Here is a 17,716-nt window from a genome sequence, read left to right as displayed (position 1 = left end):
ATCGCAGAGGTGGTTCAATTGGTATTATTATATTGTTAAAAGGCCCTAGGGCTGTCCCTCTTTCTCTGATCTACAAGCTCCTCCTTCTGAGTCCCAGGTTAGTATATGATGATTGCTCTTCCCTCAGTATGCTAATTACTAGATTAACTGAGATATTCATTTACATGCCCCTTGGCCTTATCTCTCTCAGGGACGTCTGGTGATTTTTCTTCAGGTTGTCTGTTAGGGTCGCTTCTTTTTTCTGTGAAGTTTGGAATGAAACAGCAATAATAGACGACTAGACCCATAAAGACCTGCATGTCCTTCTTGAGGGATCGTAAACTTGCTGTATGGCAACTATCTAGGCTCCCTATTGTTCGTTCCCCACCTTAAACTACACATATTTTATGGAGGACTGGGTTTGGTGGCATCTGGCGGGGTTACCAACGAGGTGGCCCATCCTCAGTTGAATGGAGACAGCATTGAGATGCTGTTGGTGCTCCCTTCCAGGTTGACCTGTAGACATCAATATCATTTAAGTAGGCTCCAACAAATGCATGGCAGGGAGCTAGTACTTGGTCCATCAGCCTATGAAATGTATCTTGGGCTGAAACGGGTCCTCTGGAGTAGAAACGTTACTCTTGGGTTTGGCTTCTTATTCCAAAAGTACCTGCCTAACCTTTTGTCAGCTGCAGGGTGGAGATAAATCGGGCTGGCCCCAGCTTTTTCCACCATTTCATCAACCCCCTGCATTGGATAGGCATTGAATTTGGAGATCTTGTTGAGACACCTAAAGTCAATAGAGAAACGCCAGGTATGGACAGTTTTTTGGAGAAGCACAATCGGGAAACACCATTCACTATGTGATATTTTGACCCCTAGATCGAGCATCATCTTCAGTTCTTTATTAATGATTTGTTTTCTTGCCTCAGGTAATCTGTAAGGTTTTAGATGAATTGCTCTGTCAGGAGGTATGTATATTCCTTGTACTATTCCTTATACCCAGTTTGACGAATCTTCTGATGTCGTCCCTTCTCCCATAGGGGGAGCCCCTTCCCATAAGGCCATGGCAGTGAGGCTGCTCCCCGTAAGTCCGCCAGGGGGTGGTACTCTGCGGGAGGATCTCATGGGGAGCGATACCCCTATGGTACTTGGGACAACTCTAAAGGGAGAACGCGGTATGTCCACAATACATCCCTACCTTCCTCATCCTCATTCCCTGGGAACAGTACACCAGTCTCCCACACTTACATGTACTTGTCTACAGTAGATAGCCCAGCCCTTGTGAGAACCACTGAGACGAGGAAGAGTATGGACTATTTACCTGAATTGAATATGCTGGAAAACTGGGACGAGGAAGAATCTAGCAAACCCAAAAGAGAGTGACCATATTTATACTGGGACGAAGATGATGTGCAGACCCATGAAGAGCGCCCCATGGAACCAAAGTGAGCATCCTAGTCTATACATATATTGTGATAGCATAAAAACAAAGGAAGGCTCATGATAGTCGTCAGTCCTCCCTGGAGGAACCGCAAGAGCAGGCATGGAGCGGAAGTAGGTTGGGATGCAAAGCGAGGAGCTGGAAGGTCCGGAGCCTGTCCAGGACAGAAAGACCAGACGGCAAGTGAGCAGACAGAGGCCCTAGGTGCTTCTAAAGCATGGGGGAAAGCACGGAGCAAGAGTACAGTACCACAAAGGGGAAGATCGATACTGTGGATCCGCCGCAGACTGAAGCATGTCTCTGAACAGCACAAGAATCCTGCAGTGGAGGGCAAGCGCTGAAGTAGAGCCGAACCCTCGCGGACCAAGAAAACAGGTATGCGGGTTGCCGGAAAGGTGCTGGGTACCTGAAAAGGCAGTGTCAAGCCAGAAGGGGTGAGAGGAGCCGGGAATAGAGGCTCTGGTACCCGGACGGTTGTGAAGAAACCTTATTAACCATTGGCTCGCATAATAGTTCTTGGCAGTAGAGTACCCAAGTCTATCAAAGAAGTATAAGCAAGAGAGGCGAGGCGAGTCTAGGACCCGCACCCATAAAAAGCAAAAGTCATAATTGATCTTCATAGTCACAGTTCCTTGCATGGCAGTGAAACCAGGTCGACTCTGAAGCTAAATCTGAGAGAGGCCAGGGGAAGGGAGGCATTCTCTTGCCATTTGTGAAAAGCCTGAGAAAGACCAGGTGGAGGGAGTTAAGCCCCCTGGTGTGGATGGACATTGTGAGAAAAGCCAAGAGAAGGGAGTCATTCTCTTGGCATTGTGAGGAGCCTGAGAAAGCTCAGGGCAAGGGAGTCAATCCCCCTGGTGGTATTGAACATTGTGAAAGAAGCAAAGAGAAAGGATACATTTCCTTGGCATTGTGAGAAACCCAAGAAAGACCTGGGGAAGGGAGTCATTCCCCATGGCTGTGTGAACTGTATGGTAAAGGCCAGGAGAAAGAAGTAGTTAAACCTTGTGCTGTGAAAAGTATTAAGATACCAGAGGAAGGTTAGGGGAAGAGGAAATCTTCCCCCAAAACCTGTAAAGATGCAATATTTTATTTTTCCATGTGTGTTGGTGGAGCACCAAACTATGAAAGCTTTTGAAACTTTTTAGTTTTAACTATTGAAGAATTTTTCCTTTTCATCCCCAGAAAGTGAACTTTGGTTTATCATCCAGAAGAAGGGAGCCATTCCTCTGGACCAAGAAGGATGACCACGTTATTTATTTTGCTTTAGCATGTAAGGGAAGGAAATAGGTTTTGACACATGTCGGTGGTCTACCTGTTTTGGATAAACATCCTGACAGAATCCTTAGTAATTAGTTGAGGAAAGGAACCCCCTCTTAGTAATAGGAGAGATAGGGATTTCTCTTTTATTTTACATAATTAAAGCCAGTAGCCAAAATATGCCACCTATGTTAGTCTCCTACTTCCACACCCTTAGACCGGCCAGGTTTTTCAGTGAAGACATCAGTATAACTTTCAATCCATTTGGCTAACTCTCGATATTCAGTGGTAGGTTGTCCTGCCGGAATTGTTACGTATCGCACTTAGATAGGCAATGGTGCCCTTCTGGTTTTAGCATGCACTACAAGCAACTATTGATTGTTATTTTCTCCTCAACTGTTAAGCTTGTTTATATTATATAGTTTTGAGGGTTTTCGTTGGTCACCCTGCTGTACTTTGTAAGAAGGGGAGAGATGACTTTGGATATGATATCTGGTCTGTTCCATCTTGCCAGCATTTTCTGAAAGTACATAGCCAGGCTTCTCTGTCTGCTCTGTGCTTCCTGTAGATGTGTTCTTACCAATTGACAGACCTTCTCCATGTATTCTCATGTGTTTCTAATCATGGGGTGGTCACTGGTCTGCTGCGAGTTTGGTCCCTCCCATTCTCCTCCCAGAATTTCTGACATCTCAGCAATTCTGTCCGTACACCAACTTGAAGGGGGGGGGGGGGACCGCTGGATGATTGGTGTATTTTGGGACGGAAACGAGACCCCAAGGAATCGGGTCGTCCCAATTTCTTCCATCTTCTGAAACCAATTTCCTGCTTGCTTCAAGGTCTTGTTAAAATGCTCTGCTAGGCTAGCAGTGTAGGCATGGTAGATGGATATTCATAACATTTGGAGCTTTATTAAGGTTTTCATTTCACTCATTACTTTAGACATGAAATTACTTTCTTGCCCGGTAAAAATCTTGGCTGCGATCTCCCCACTCTGTTGAGGAAAGGGATGAATACTTTAAGAATCACTTTGGTGGTGTTACTTGCAATCTGTAGGGCTTCTGGATACTGGATCACATAGTCGATAATCATCAAGATGTACCAGCTCCCGGATTTAGAGAGTTCTAGGAGGCCAACTACAATCCTGCCGATCTGGTAGAAGGACACCTCTATAATTCATAATGGCTGGAATCGTACTCGAGGTACATCGTCAGGAGAGGTATCCTGACAGATGGGGCAGCATGCACAAAACTGTTTGGTCTCGGCATATACTCCTGGCCAGGAGAATCCATCAAGCAATGTCTTATGCATTTTCTCTAACCCAAGATGCTCTGCCATCAAATTGGAGTGGGCTAGTTCCAACACTGCAAATAATATCTCAAGGCGCACATACTTGTGAACCCTCTTATTAACACCATCTCTAACTTCAGACCTGGTCGTGGATTGTTAAAACCAATATACTACAAGAAGCTTCAACTGTGAAGCTAGTCAGCCTCTCAGTCAGACCTCAGCCAAATGGTTACTATGAGTTAAATAGCATTCAGTGTGCCGAAATGTCTACAGATGTGACCGTACTGAAAGTCTGCATATTGGGCTGTACCTATACACCATATTTAGTGTAATTCCAAGAACTACCAGAGTGTATGCCTGTATGTTTCCTGGCTTGCGTTGTGCACCCAAACTGCGAAAATTCTGTAAATCTATGAGTTGGAGCTAGTTCCAACACTGCCTTCCTGAATTAAGTTAGGACCAATAGCTGGTTATAGTTAATGCTATCTTCCATGGAGTTCACATTAACTCAATATAAGATTCCTCTCTCCGCCACAAAATGGGGGGGTCTTCAGTGTTGATCTTTCGACCTCTGACACCAAGTCCCAAGAGAAGTCTTAGGTTTGGGCTTTCGTTTCTTATGCTTCGGTCATTTCTCCAAATACTGCTTGATCTCGGTCTGTGGATTGTAGCGTTTCTATTTCCTCTAACTCTGAGACCGGTATCTTCTAGCATATAAATTGGGTGATAGGTTGGCCTTGTTCCACTATAAAGGGATTACTTCAAGACCCTTTGCATCGTACATAAGGCTTTCTTGGGCCTGGGACCGCACTACCTCCAACATTTACTTCCTAAACATCTTCCTTCTCAAGCTGTCCGCTCATCCACCTCCAATTCTCTGAGGGTCAGATGCTTTTCCAAGCAGAGGATGGGGGCAGATCTCTTTCCTTGGATAGGGTTTCCCCCGGAACAGCCTCCCTGCCTCTCTCAAGACCTTTTTGCTTCCGCTTTTTCTCTTCCTCTCCCCTGCTAATGTCCCTGATAGCTCTGCACACTGGTCACCTGGTGCCCATGAACTCGGGCCCAGACTCCTGCATGTCCAGTTGCCCTTGCACTGCCTCCGGGCTCCTTCAGCACTTAAGGGTCTGTATCTGTAACCCTACACTCACTTCTCTTTGCACCTAAGCGCCACCCTCTGGCAGCACTTACTGAGGCACCTGCACTTCTCCGCTCCCGTCCTCCCCGCACTTGCGCGTTCTGAATGACACAAGGCCTAGTAAGATCATTGTTCGTCATCCTTCCGTTTCCCCCTCCTTGTCTTGTCGTGCCTAGAAACCCTTGTGTACAGGCTTGCTATAAATGACTTACCATATATCATATCATAATCTCACCAGTTGTTAATGGTCTAACAGGGTATGGGGTTTGTGCCTTGCAGACACTCTGGTTGTCTTCTTCAATGATCAAACTCTCCTCCTATTTCCTCCTTTCCTTCACCTGTCCTTGCTGCACTTCCTGCCCCACAATGTCTCTCACTCCTACTTGGTCTTTCCTCCACCCTTTGATGTCTGTTACTCTATGTTGTTCATCTCTCCTACTTCACTACTTCTCCCTCCTTCCACTGCTATTGCTCCATCCGACGTCTACTCCCTACTACTACTACTCCCTCATACTACCTCCACTATTACTACTCCCACCAACTACAACTCCTTCCTCCACCTACCACTCCTCTTCACAGTCACTGCTTACACTAACTCTACTAACCACACTTGCCAGACAAACAGGCAAGCTCGCACAGCAGTACCACTTCCACGCACTAGCCAGTACCTCTCCTTCTGAAAAAATCACCCCATGTTCTTCCGTTCCTCCCTCCCTGCTGCTATGCTCCTGAATTCACCCAAATAACCCACTCTTCCTGATTCCTGTTGCCTCACGTTATACCTCTGCCATTCTCTGGGTTGGCTTTGTGTCCCTAGCCAGGCATTTCTCACCCAGCATGATTTGTATGCAGCCACATTTAAAAATAGGGGCAAAGCCTCACCCACTTCCTCCTGAGAGACTGCTCTGGAGGAGCAATGTCAAACTTGAGCCTTGAGCCTCCTGGGCAGCGTCTGGGACCTTGGGCTTGCTGAACCCCACATGCAAGTCCTGGTGTGGGAAGGGGTTGTACCGCTGTATCAGTTCCTGTTCATCTAGGGTGTTAACTGCAGCTCAGTTTACTCGCTGCATCTGCACTAGAGCGACTCAGCTTCCCAGGCTGCCATGCACTGGAGCGGCAGCAGCTCTCCTCTCTTCTACCAATCTGTCTTCTGTGCTGGCTGATGGCCGAATCCTGATTGGTAGTTTGGTCCTGGTCTCCTGGTGACTGGAGTGTGGCATGGGATCAATGCTTTCCCTTGGATGCTACTTGTTGTTTTCCCTTTTGGGTCTAATATCACTAGTAGAAATAAAGGAACACTGGCAAGCACCTTATTATGGCATGGCATGAGACAAAGGTGGATTACTCAGAATACACTCTCATGGGGGAAAGGACTTGGGGCCCTATCAACTTCTCCCTGGTAGGCTTCCCACCCCCAGCTGAGTGGAGCACCCACCACCAGGGTACTTACTTTGTCACATAGCCTATAGTTAAAAAACAAGATACAAATAATAAACTAATCATTTTCCATCTTAAACAGAGAGCTGTTCAACTAATAATGTTCTTGATCAAGAGGATCTGCTGCCGCCTCAGTACTGGGTGACTTTGGATGTTCCGTCTAGGGATCATATTGCCTATAGACATCAATAGCAGTTTCTTTCCCTCTACAAACATTAGCACACCTTTTAATTTCCAATATAGTGGGTGCAAACGTTTATCTTCAACCATCCAGCTGAATTTTTTATTTCTATCATATGATTTGTTTTTATGTGGTGGGCCGACCTGAAGAAATGCACAATAGCGGAAACATCAGTGTGGACCAGAGCGATGCAGAGGGGAGAGGGGGAGAGTGGGGCCAAACTACTTGCATGGAACTCCCTCATACAGGACCTGTTTAATAGCACAGATGGGCAAGACACGACAGGCCCTAGAGGGCCGGAGGACGGAACTCCTGGCGAAAATGCGAACAAGGGAACTCGATAGGGGCTGTGGCCATGCCGTTAGGGGTCTAATGCGGGAGCCGGGGACAATAAAATGCTGTACATTATGGACAGACAAGGAGAGGGCCAAGCCTACGCGGCAAGGAGACGGATGATAGAGTGCGTATGCCAACACGGAGCACCAGTTGTAGTGTGATGTTTGCTGCTGTTGTTGTTTGTTTGCTATGTGGTGGAAATTAATAAAGAGTTTAGAAACCTAAAAATAAAAAAGAAGAGTTGAAAATAGTACCCAAAAGTAAGGGATCCTTTAAGAACAATAGACATTTGTAACTGTCCGGAAAGCAGTTTAATGCTTTGCAAAGGAATACAACTGTACACTTGATCAGAACAGTGACTCAAATATATATGTATATCTTTTTTGATGCCCTCTATACAGAGAGCTAGTTTGTCCGAGAACCACATCTTGGGCCAGTAGAACACTGGTTTGATCCTAACCACATTTTTTAATTTCAGTGTGTCCCAATTCGAGGGCTTCTCGTATGGAGTGAGCACTACAGAGGAGAGACAAAGGGCGCTTCAGGAATATATTTTCAGTCGTCTGAAGAGGGGCACCTAACACATGACCCCACAGTTCTGCACCATAGATTATTGCCGGAATGTCCTGGGTCCTATAAACCTTCAGAGTTGACGAAATTGACCTTCCCCCAAACCGTGGTAAAAAACCTGCTACGGCTCCCATTTGTCTAGCCACTGTTAAATTGCTCTTTTTCACCTGCTTTGCCCACTTCAGATTATTAGCAAATGATATTCCCAAATATTCAAAGCCATCCACAGGTGTCAAAAGAAGGTTATTCAAATAACATTTGGGGTTGGTATGGTGGGGACAGCAGGTAGCATGACACATTATGACTTTTGTTTTGTATGTATTTATAGTCAAGCTTTTGGTCGCACATTATGTACCAAAGGTTGTAAATTGGTGTTGAAGACCAACAGGGATTTTAGACAATAACACTGCATCGTCTGCAAATGATAGGATGCTCCACTTAACAGAACCCAACCTTGGGTTACCTAATGATGCTGCAGACATATCTCCTGCTGAGCTTTTAATGTATAGCAATAAAACCAAGGGAACCAACATGCAACCCCCCTGCCTTATACCCACGTTATCAGGGAAGCAGTTTGTTAGCGTACCCTTTTGGCCCTATCTAATGTGGGCATAATTGCACGAATAAAGACTGATAATTGGATTCCAAAGAGAAAGAGGAACTTGTAGATTACCCAGAACCTTCCAAGCTTCCTCTCGTGGGACAGTATCGAAGGCCATCTGGAGATCAACAAATGCCAGGTAAATAGGCAACGACTGGAGTAGGACACATTTTTCCAAAATTAGATCCAGATAAAAAGCCTGGTTGATTCTTGCCACTCGCTTTCTAGAGCCTGACTGCGAATGAGAAAGAAAATCATGTTCTTCAATTCATTCCTCCAAATGCTGGAATAACACAATTGCATATATTTTAGCGAGTGAATCAATCAAAGATATGGGTCTATAACTCAAACGAAGATCCAAATATATAGTTGCTCCCCTCCAGCTATCATGCAAAATCAAGTAGCCATTGATGAAATAAATTGTCAGAAAGGGAACACATGAGTCCAGATCATTCTTAAAGATGCCAACTGGGATAAGATCCGAACCAGGGACTTTACCATTTTGTTGAGAAAAAACAGTTTTCTCAACTTCGAAAAGCGTAAAAACAGTGACCTGGGGTGGGAGCTCAGAAAGGTCTAACCCTGCCTTCTTCCAAATGCTGACTACCTCCACCTCTATAAGGGTTAACATATTCGTTGAGGAGTCTGGAAATGATGAACCCAAGGGTCACAAGCAATATTGGCATCAATATTATCTGGATGTTGACTCTCTGCAAACGTTGATCCAGTTCTGACTAGGCTCTAAAGGTCCTTGGTGTTCGGTGTCTGTATTGCCAGAATCAATGCTGGCCATTTAGCCTCTGCATACTCTACCTTTTCTCTGCCCGATGGAGTTCTATATTCACATCTCGGAAGACTCACTTCATCTTGATTCCTTCCATCTTGTTTTTTCTTGATCATGTCAACCACAGCCCTTTATTGTTTCTAGTCCAGGATACTGTAATTTCCCTTATCAAAATAGGGAGCAACCTAGTCGCTAGAGAATTATAAAAATCTATATTCTAAAGGCCATAGTTAGAATTTGAGTATTGCTTCAAAAGTGGATAATAGACGAATATTGAAAATTAAGCTTATTCTCAGCAATGATAAAATACCATAGATTTACAGCTTGCTGTATCATCTAATCTATTATTACATTGTCTAAAAGATGATTGGTTATACCAGTCAATGGCATGTGTAAGAGTTACAATCAAGGGATCATGATTGCTTTCCAAGCGCCTCAAAATCTTAAATGTATTGATCAAACCACAGGAGTTGAAAGATGTTAAAATGAAATCAATGACACAGGATTTGTTCAAGGTAAGGAATGTAAGATGGGCTGGAGAATCCAGAAAATACATCCATTGCACGCTCTTAAACCATACACATACACAATTGACCAAACTATCCCTCGCAGGGGTATGGATGCAATGGAGGTGTAGATTGTAAAGTTGGGACTCCCCATACTTTATCCTGAAGGGTCATATCAGACAAAAGAACACTACTATCTTCAAATGGACAATTTAAAGCACCCAATACTATTTGGTTGCTCTGGCATAAGTTTTGTGATTTTAAAAAGGGTTGCCTCTAATTGAGATATTGCTTTCTGCTTTTGCCTTAAATATACATTCAAAATATAAATGAGACCTCCCTTGAGACCAAGAACCACATACAGAAAATCTGTGCACTTGATGTTAATCTGTTTACATGAAATACCTAAACTTCCATGAACCCGCAATAAAAGACCACCTTTTAATGGTGGGACAAAAGAAGGCACGATAGCCAGTTTTATGAATAGACTCCAGAGACCAAGTCTCTTGGAGGGATATTGCTATGTTTTTAGCAATCAAGCCATGCCAATTGGTGTTTAAATATTTAGAGGATATTCCATGAAAGAAGTTCCACTGAATAATTTTAACTGCCATAGGAGGCGAAACCCCTATTAGAGAAAACTGATAGTCACAAGTAGTGTCAAAACCTAATTTCCACTTTCTGTATCACATCTGACCGTAGGTCTAAGATCCACTTGTGAGTTACTTTGGGGTTTAAAGTTAAGTTTGTTAGGTTTTACTGGTTCAGTAGATCATTCAATAAGATCCATAAGATCCCCAACATTTGCCTGTGAGGTAAGAAACCTGTTTAAGGTCACTGACCTAGGCAGGTTTGGTCTCAGAGTAATAACAGAATTGATTGGTGGATGTGTCCAATATTCTATTGACAGTAGTCCCTGTGCCAAATATTTAGAAAGTAACTTCAATATAATCATATTTAGAATGTACTGGGTCACTGTGTATAGTAACCGAAATAATATCGGAGTGTTTCACTGAAAGACATCCCTTAACATGCCCAATTAAGTGCAAAACTTTATTAGTAAAGGACTCAGTGCTCTTTCATGTGTTCCTAGACCGTTTTTGTACATTGGTCATATACAATATGGTACCATTTACGGGACGCCTGGAAAATACGGGGTCCGAATTCGGGGGAGTAAAACAAGAAGATGAGGGCAAAAAGGGTCTTTTTAATATCGCAAATTTGGGGGCAGATAAAGAAGTGGACTATAGCCGGTTACTGAACCTGTCCCCACAGTGGCCCTTACTTGAATTTGCCAACAAGCCAAGAATTCCAGGTACAACCCTCTCAGCTGGTCTTGAGTTCATAACAGGCAGAATATTAACTCCATAAGAGTTGGCTTTCTGCACTATTGAAGGAGACTGAGAGAATGGTATGCATGGCCCAAGAGGCTTTTCAGTTAAGGGGTGGATACAATTTCCTCGCAAAGACACAGCTTCAATGGCCTCCAACGCTGCTTTGGTCTCCCCCAATTGAATTAATATTGTAGATAATTGTAATAAAATCTTTCCCATTGTCGATGTAATATCTAATATAGCCCCTTAAAAAGAATTGGTGAATAAGTCAAACCGGCTGCTTGCCTTACAGTTGAAAGCCAAAATCAAGGCCAATCCAATCCTACTACTTAAGGAGAATTCGGACAGGATTATTTGTAGTGTTGAGAAATGTCTATGTATCCCCATATACTGAAGAGAGTTAAAGACAGCAGGCGGTGCAATGTTCACTTGAGAACGTTCCGTTGCCTAACTTGTTAATGGCAGTGGCTGAGAAATTTGAAAACCTGTTCCCTGCAGAGGAAATAATCTTAGTGATCAAGGCTCTCAAAGTTAATAAACAGCTGAAACAGTACGGGTTTTACGCTTGCTTTAAGAAAGGTTTCAGCTCAATAGTTAGTTCATTTAATTCTATCAAAGCACAGTGGAACCCTATACCCATCATGGGAGAGGCTATTATTGGTGTGTTGCAAACGTCATGGAAGTTTCACTTATTGTGTACATCCTAAATGCCGATTACGCTCCTCAACATTGATTAAAAAATGTATGCACACATTCTGGCAGGCCCTTTGGGGTTCCTTCTTCCATTTCTAGGGGTCGACGATCGATACGTTTTCATATGAAGCAGACAAGTACTAGAAAACGTTTTGAAGGTTGTGAACTTTATAGACGTAGGGCCTCATTACAACCTGTGGGGAATGCGTTTAACGGCGCCGGTAATGGTGCCGGCACCGTTAAACGCATTCCGCACTATTACGAGGATCCCTCGCGGGACCCGATGTGGACGTCTGGTTTACCAGACGTCCAGAGCGGGTCCCGCGAGGGGACAAGGGAGCTAACAAAGGGCCGGTCGTAAACTGCTCGTTGTGAGCTCCCGCACCCATTCCCATTGAGCCCTATGGGCGCTCAAATGGGAATGGGGAAGGTCCGGGCCCGGGTTCCCTGAAGGAGGAATTACCGGGCTCTACATACTCGGAATGGCCCGGTATTTCCCCATTCAGGGAACCCGGACACGGTTTTGGAGGCAGCCATGGCGACAATAGCGCCATGGCTAACTCCAAAGCCGTAATGGGGCCCATAGTGTGCAAATTCAAGGTTCACGGCAGCCCTTGTCTCACTTGCGGCTGAGAAGTTGTTGGACAGGGTTGAGTGCAGATTATTTTGGGGGTTTAGGACAAGGTTAGCATTGGGCTAAATCTTATGAAGGAGATTTTGGGCATCTACTATCGCCCCATGGCTGGTGTCAGAACCAATGGAATTGTCTCTGAGGTGTTGTTTCGGTCTAGTGCACTCATTAGGAATGTCTCTTGTCGCCTTTATTATTTGCTTAGTGATTTGAGCCACCAGCGCAAGCTATTGGGAATAACTAGTAAATACGCAGCATGAATTATGTAGGAAATTCACTTATGGTGTCCTTAATTGTGGACAATATACTTCTCCCTTTTACCCACCCCAAGACATCTGTGTCATTCGTGTTGATGCTCTAAGGAGAGTTTCGCAATGCATTGTCTATAAAGTTGAAAACGTTCAGAGCGTTTTCCACTACTTGTCATGGAAATGCCCCATTCACCTAAGCTCACAAGGGAAGAGATTTCTAAAGTTGATTAAATGGCGGGTGCACATTTGCAACACATTTTCAAATAGGGAAATCAAATAGTTTAACCCGTGCAAGGGGGATTTGGGGTTTGGGAAGTTTGTGTATTTCCAAATCTGGCACTGACTATTGCAACACGAGATAAGGAAGTCTGTGAGCATACCGCCCACAAATGTTGGCTGACCTTTTCAGCCCCCGCTGTCTAAGGGTACTGTTTGGACATTGCATTCAGAGCGGATGATTCTGAAGAGGGAAGTGAAAACTGAAGTATTTTACAGTTTCGCATACAGATCCAGGCTGGATAAAGAAAAAGGGCGTAAAGTGTGCAGCAGGGCTGCTTCCGCCATTTGCAGACATTACAAGGGACAATATTTAAAAATAACGCTTGGGTAGTAAAATGTTCCAGATACCATAAAAGATTTTCTTTGGCAGGAGGAAGAGACTGAGCTGTTTTGGCAGTACTTTTAGATATTTCAAGGCAAATTGAGACCATATTGGGAAGAAGCTGTCTCCGACATTGGCGAAATTGTGGAGCTTCGTCTTCCCCAAAATCCGAGTCCGTTTTATTGAGCATGCCAGGAAGGGGGCCATTCCGTTTGACAAAGAGTTTTAATGACTGTATCAAAAGAATTGCTAGCATCCAGGCTGTTGTTTGGAGGCCTCTGGAAATCAGAGATGGAGCCTAAGCTCTAAGAATATTATGATAACATTTCAGGGATTCCCACAATGACAAATAAATGTATGTTATAAATGGAGAAGTGCTTTGCTTTTTCAGATTGGGGGTCCTTTACTGAAATACCTAAAAGGGCATAGTAAAAATGTTACTTGTCTTTTTCACCTTCAATGTTTGTGACTATTGGAATTCTGATTAATGAAACCCAAGGAAACCCTAGTAATCTCTGGAATTGGGATGTCCTATTTCACATGCAGGGTGGTTTTGATAATTGAGGAATGGAACTCCATCAGAGTGCTGGTACAATTATTTCAGTCCTCTTTAAAACTGTATGTAAGGGGATCAATAGGTGGGGTTTTCTTTGACAATTATTATTCTCTTTATTTGTGTACATGGTTATACTAGCTCAATGAATTGTTTGGCTCTTTTTTGTACCAAGGGAAGGATGGGTGGAGATTTACTGGTACATTGTTGATTTTTTTTAAATATGCTGTATGAATCTATTTACATATGAAATGGTAAAGGAACGTGGTACGTGTAAAGCTTAAATAAAAAGAATACATTAGAAACACAGCAAAATACATTCCACTGATTTTTTTCCAGACAAAATCAAGGAGAGTAGAGGGAAGGCGACCAGCAAACACAGCCACAACCCTCACAATCCTACTACTCAAGCTAATGACAATGGGAACCCAGAAAATAGCGTGTGCTGCCTGTAGGATGCCATCCGATGAGGGCAGAAAAGCACAAACCTTTTTGATTTTTAATACTAAAATGATGTAGGTAATGCTGTTTCTGAAAGGGAGGTCTGCTAATAAGATAAATGCCCCATGCCGAATTTATAGTGCACACAAGTATCTTTGCTGTAACTGGTCTCCTGACATCTACAGCACCAGGTCTGCACTGGCACATCAAATGTGCATTCTTGACTGCGAATAGAACAGAAATGGTGCTAAAAAATGGTTTCAGATATCCAACACGCACTTGCCAATAATGTATCTACCTTACAAAACAAAATATCCCAAAAGAAAGTAGCTTTAAATGCTCCACCGGCATCTAAAGCCTCCGCTAACACCTCTGAAATCCAACCTACCCGATTTAACTTCTCTAAAGTATCTATGAAAAGGATTATCCTGGCGCTTATACCATCCAACTGCCACAGTGATCTCTGCCTGGCTCAGCTCATCAAGGATGCGGCTCGGGAGCTATCACCCTTCATCCCTAAACTCATCAACGCTTCCTTTACCACCGGCACCATTCCCACAAACCTCAAAGAATCATGGGTACTCCCACTATTAAAAAAACCTACTTTAGATCCCTTGTCACCAACTAACTACAGGCCAATCACAACAGTTCCCTTTCTTCTAAAAATACTAGACAAAGTGACATACACACGAATTAAAAAATACTTGGAATCACATCAACTGCTAGGAGCTAGACAGTCAGGCTTCCGTCCACAACATGAAACGGAGACTGCCCTCATCGATCTTACGTCCCAAGTCAATGAGCTTAGAGATAGAGGGAAATCGGCTCTGCTTCTCCTCCTTGACCTTTCAGCTGCTTTGGATTTGGTGGATCACACGGTTTTATGTAGCCATCTTGACTCAGCAGTACACTTCTCCAAAGATGTCATAACTTGGATTAGATCTTTCTTAAGTGGCAGAACAATGAGGGTCTTCTCGCCATCAGCAGCAGCAGACCCTATACCTATCACTTGTGGTGTGCCACAGGCGTCCTGCGTCTCACCCACACTGTACAACATTTTTACCAAGCCCCTTTTCGACGATCTGGACCATCTTGGTATCACCTACACTAATTATGCAGATGGTACTCAGATCCTCTTCCCACTTTCAGGGGATTACGACAAGGATTTGGCCTTGGTGAATAGAGTGTACCTCATCATCCAGGCATGGATGGCTACACATGGTCTATGCATGAATGATGATAAAACAGAACTTATAATCTTGGGTACCCCCACTAACCTAAAATAATTAGGTCCCGACTACTCCTCCTTTATAATTGACGACAACCTCATCAAGGTAGCTCAGGAGGTAAAAACATTAGGATTTTATCTCGACTCCACCTTGTCCTTTTCTAAACAGGTTAACACATTATCGTCCTCCACAGCGTACACGTGCAAATTTATCAGAACTGGTAAACCCTTTCTCTCTAACAACAGTTGTATTATCTTGGCCAGAGCCCTCATTTTGTCCCGGCTAGATTACTGCAATGCCTTGTACATAGGCTCAAACAAAACCATCATTAGGAAAATCCAAACCCTCCAAAATAATGCCCTTAGAGCGGCTCTAGGTATCTCCAGAAGAGAGCGCATCTCTGAGCGTAGGCGACAGAACAACTGGCTCCTGACCAATGACAAAATCCTATTAAAAACGCTGTCACTTACTCACAAATCTCTTAACAATGCCGCACCTATCTACCTCTCGGAGAGATTCCACAGACGGACTTCCCTTAGACCAACCAGATTAGCAAACCGGAATTGCTTGTCCATTCCCAGATTCAAATGATCAACGATTGGAGGTAAGTTTCCCTGTCAACGTGGCCACACTCTGGAATTCCTTGCCTCCTGCACTGAGAGAAGACCAGTCCTACCAGAATTTCAGATCTAATACTATCATATGGCTGAAATCTCTGACCAGTAACCTAGGCGATGTAACCTCACCCTGGGATGAACTTTGCCTGTGTAACTGAAATATCTGCTATGCCTTTGGGTGTAACCATAATTAGTGTATAATGTATAATACTTTTCAATATCTGTATATCCTGTTTTTACTTTTTGTAAATAATGTATTTCACTCTATGACTCAATGTAACTAAGCTTTGCATATTCTTATAACTGTTGCACCCTGATACCCTTGGGTCGGGTGCGCATTACACATAATAAAACAAACAAACAAAGATACTGCAGGCAGAGATGGATTTTTAGTCTTCTACACCTCTGATCTAAATAATAATTGTGTATCGTAGTCAGTCTGGTGGCATGCACATCTGTAAATCTAAGCCATGCCTGATTGTGGCAAGATGATCACTAAGAGTGCACAGTTATACAGTTACGGAAATTTTATGCCACACTGCTATCCACTCTAAGCAGGGCTCAGATATGACCGCACCAATGTTGTAGTTTCCTGTCTGGCTGTCTGAACTTCTAGCCTTGTGGAACAACAGCCAGGATGCTGCCTCATTGATTCTTCTGCCAGAAGGATGACACCTTCCCCCAGGGCATAGGAACTACTGTGCATCTTTCTTAATGTGAGGGACTGATGCATTTGTGCTTAATAACTGTGCCTGTGTGCTATGGGTTGGTTTCTAAGTGCCGGGTGAGGGTCTTATGTGCTAGGGGTTGGGAAACATTTGCCAGAGTTCTTGCTTACTTCTGGTGCTTATTTGGAATTTCTGGGGCTTCTGTACCATGGTAATAGCCCCCTTTGTACAGGTTTTCTGCTTATGGGCCTTGGTGAGGATGATGTGCCATTAGCCCATCCCCCTCCTGTCCCCCTTATTCACTGACACTCTTTTCTCCCTCTTCCCGATCACTGGCTACACCTTGGCTATCATTTGTTACAGGATAGAAAGATATGCCAGGAGTGGTGAAAAGAGGTGTTGAACTCCCTTGTTTAGCCTTCGCCGCCTTTGTCCCACGACTGGGAATGAGAAAATGCAATGCCTGGGAAAATGTAGGCCAACTACGGCACAGTCATGGAAAGGTCAAGCCAGCAGCTCCAATGTAGAAGGGACTGCAAGGGTTAGGCTGCAACAGTCTTTAGTCATTGGCCCAAACTACTGATCTAAATGTATACATGTATACTGAAGGATTGTGCACAAGATCTGATTTATTTTTGGTTGGATTGCAATGTTTCTCCCTGGCTTTTGAACACACAGAGAATGTTCCCAGTGACCCCATAGATCAGGTCAACACTTCTATGTCAATCACTATTTCTGTGCACTAGAAGTAGCCCGCTTGTTGTGAGAAAGACTATGTTTTAGAAAAGATATTCTTTAGTTTCTCTTGAATCCTGATGATTGTACTTTTCACTTTGTTTGTAGAGTAAGCCTAAACTGCGTCGAGTGAAAGCTTTGTATGACTGCCGAGCGGATCGAGAAGATGAACTGACTTTCTCTGCAGGAGAAATTATTATAGTGACTGAGGAAGAGGATCTGAATTGGTGGGTAAGTATTCAATTTTTATGCATCATCTTATTTCCTCCTGAAATTAGCAATCTGAACATTAAGTGAATAATTTAATACTGTGCATTTGATGTATTACATAAGTTCACTAAAATAAAAAATAAACAGATATTGCTTGCATGTGATTTTAATTAATTCCCAGGACCTGTATGCAAATACATTATGAGTATCCCAAAATCAAATAGTATTGATAT

The 17,716-nt window shown here is 43.6% G+C and overlaps 1 protein-coding gene across 1 annotated transcript in view; it reads left to right on the top strand.

Moving 5' to 3' along the window:
- The window catches only part of LOC138581134 (arf-GAP with SH3 domain, ANK repeat and PH domain-containing protein 1-like), a 1,625,721-nt gene that overhangs the window by 1,560,384 nt on the left and 47,621 nt on the right, over positions 1 to 17,716 (top strand). The window contains exon 28 of the mRNA XM_069652230.1: positions 17,382 to 17,504. Coding sequence (XP_069508331.1) covers positions 17,382 to 17,504 — 123 coding nt within the window. The remainder of the gene's footprint in view (positions 1 to 17,381; positions 17,505 to 17,716) is intronic.

Source organism: Ambystoma mexicanum, chromosome 3p (genome assembly GCF_040938575.1).
Source record: "Ambystoma mexicanum isolate Mex_15411 chromosome 3p, UKY_AmexF1_1, whole genome shotgun sequence".
Lineage (NCBI taxonomy): Eukaryota > Metazoa > Chordata > Amphibia > Caudata > Ambystomatidae > Ambystoma > Ambystoma mexicanum.
The sequence above is the reverse complement of the archived record's forward strand: the minus strand, read 5'-3'. Positions and strand labels throughout refer to the sequence as shown.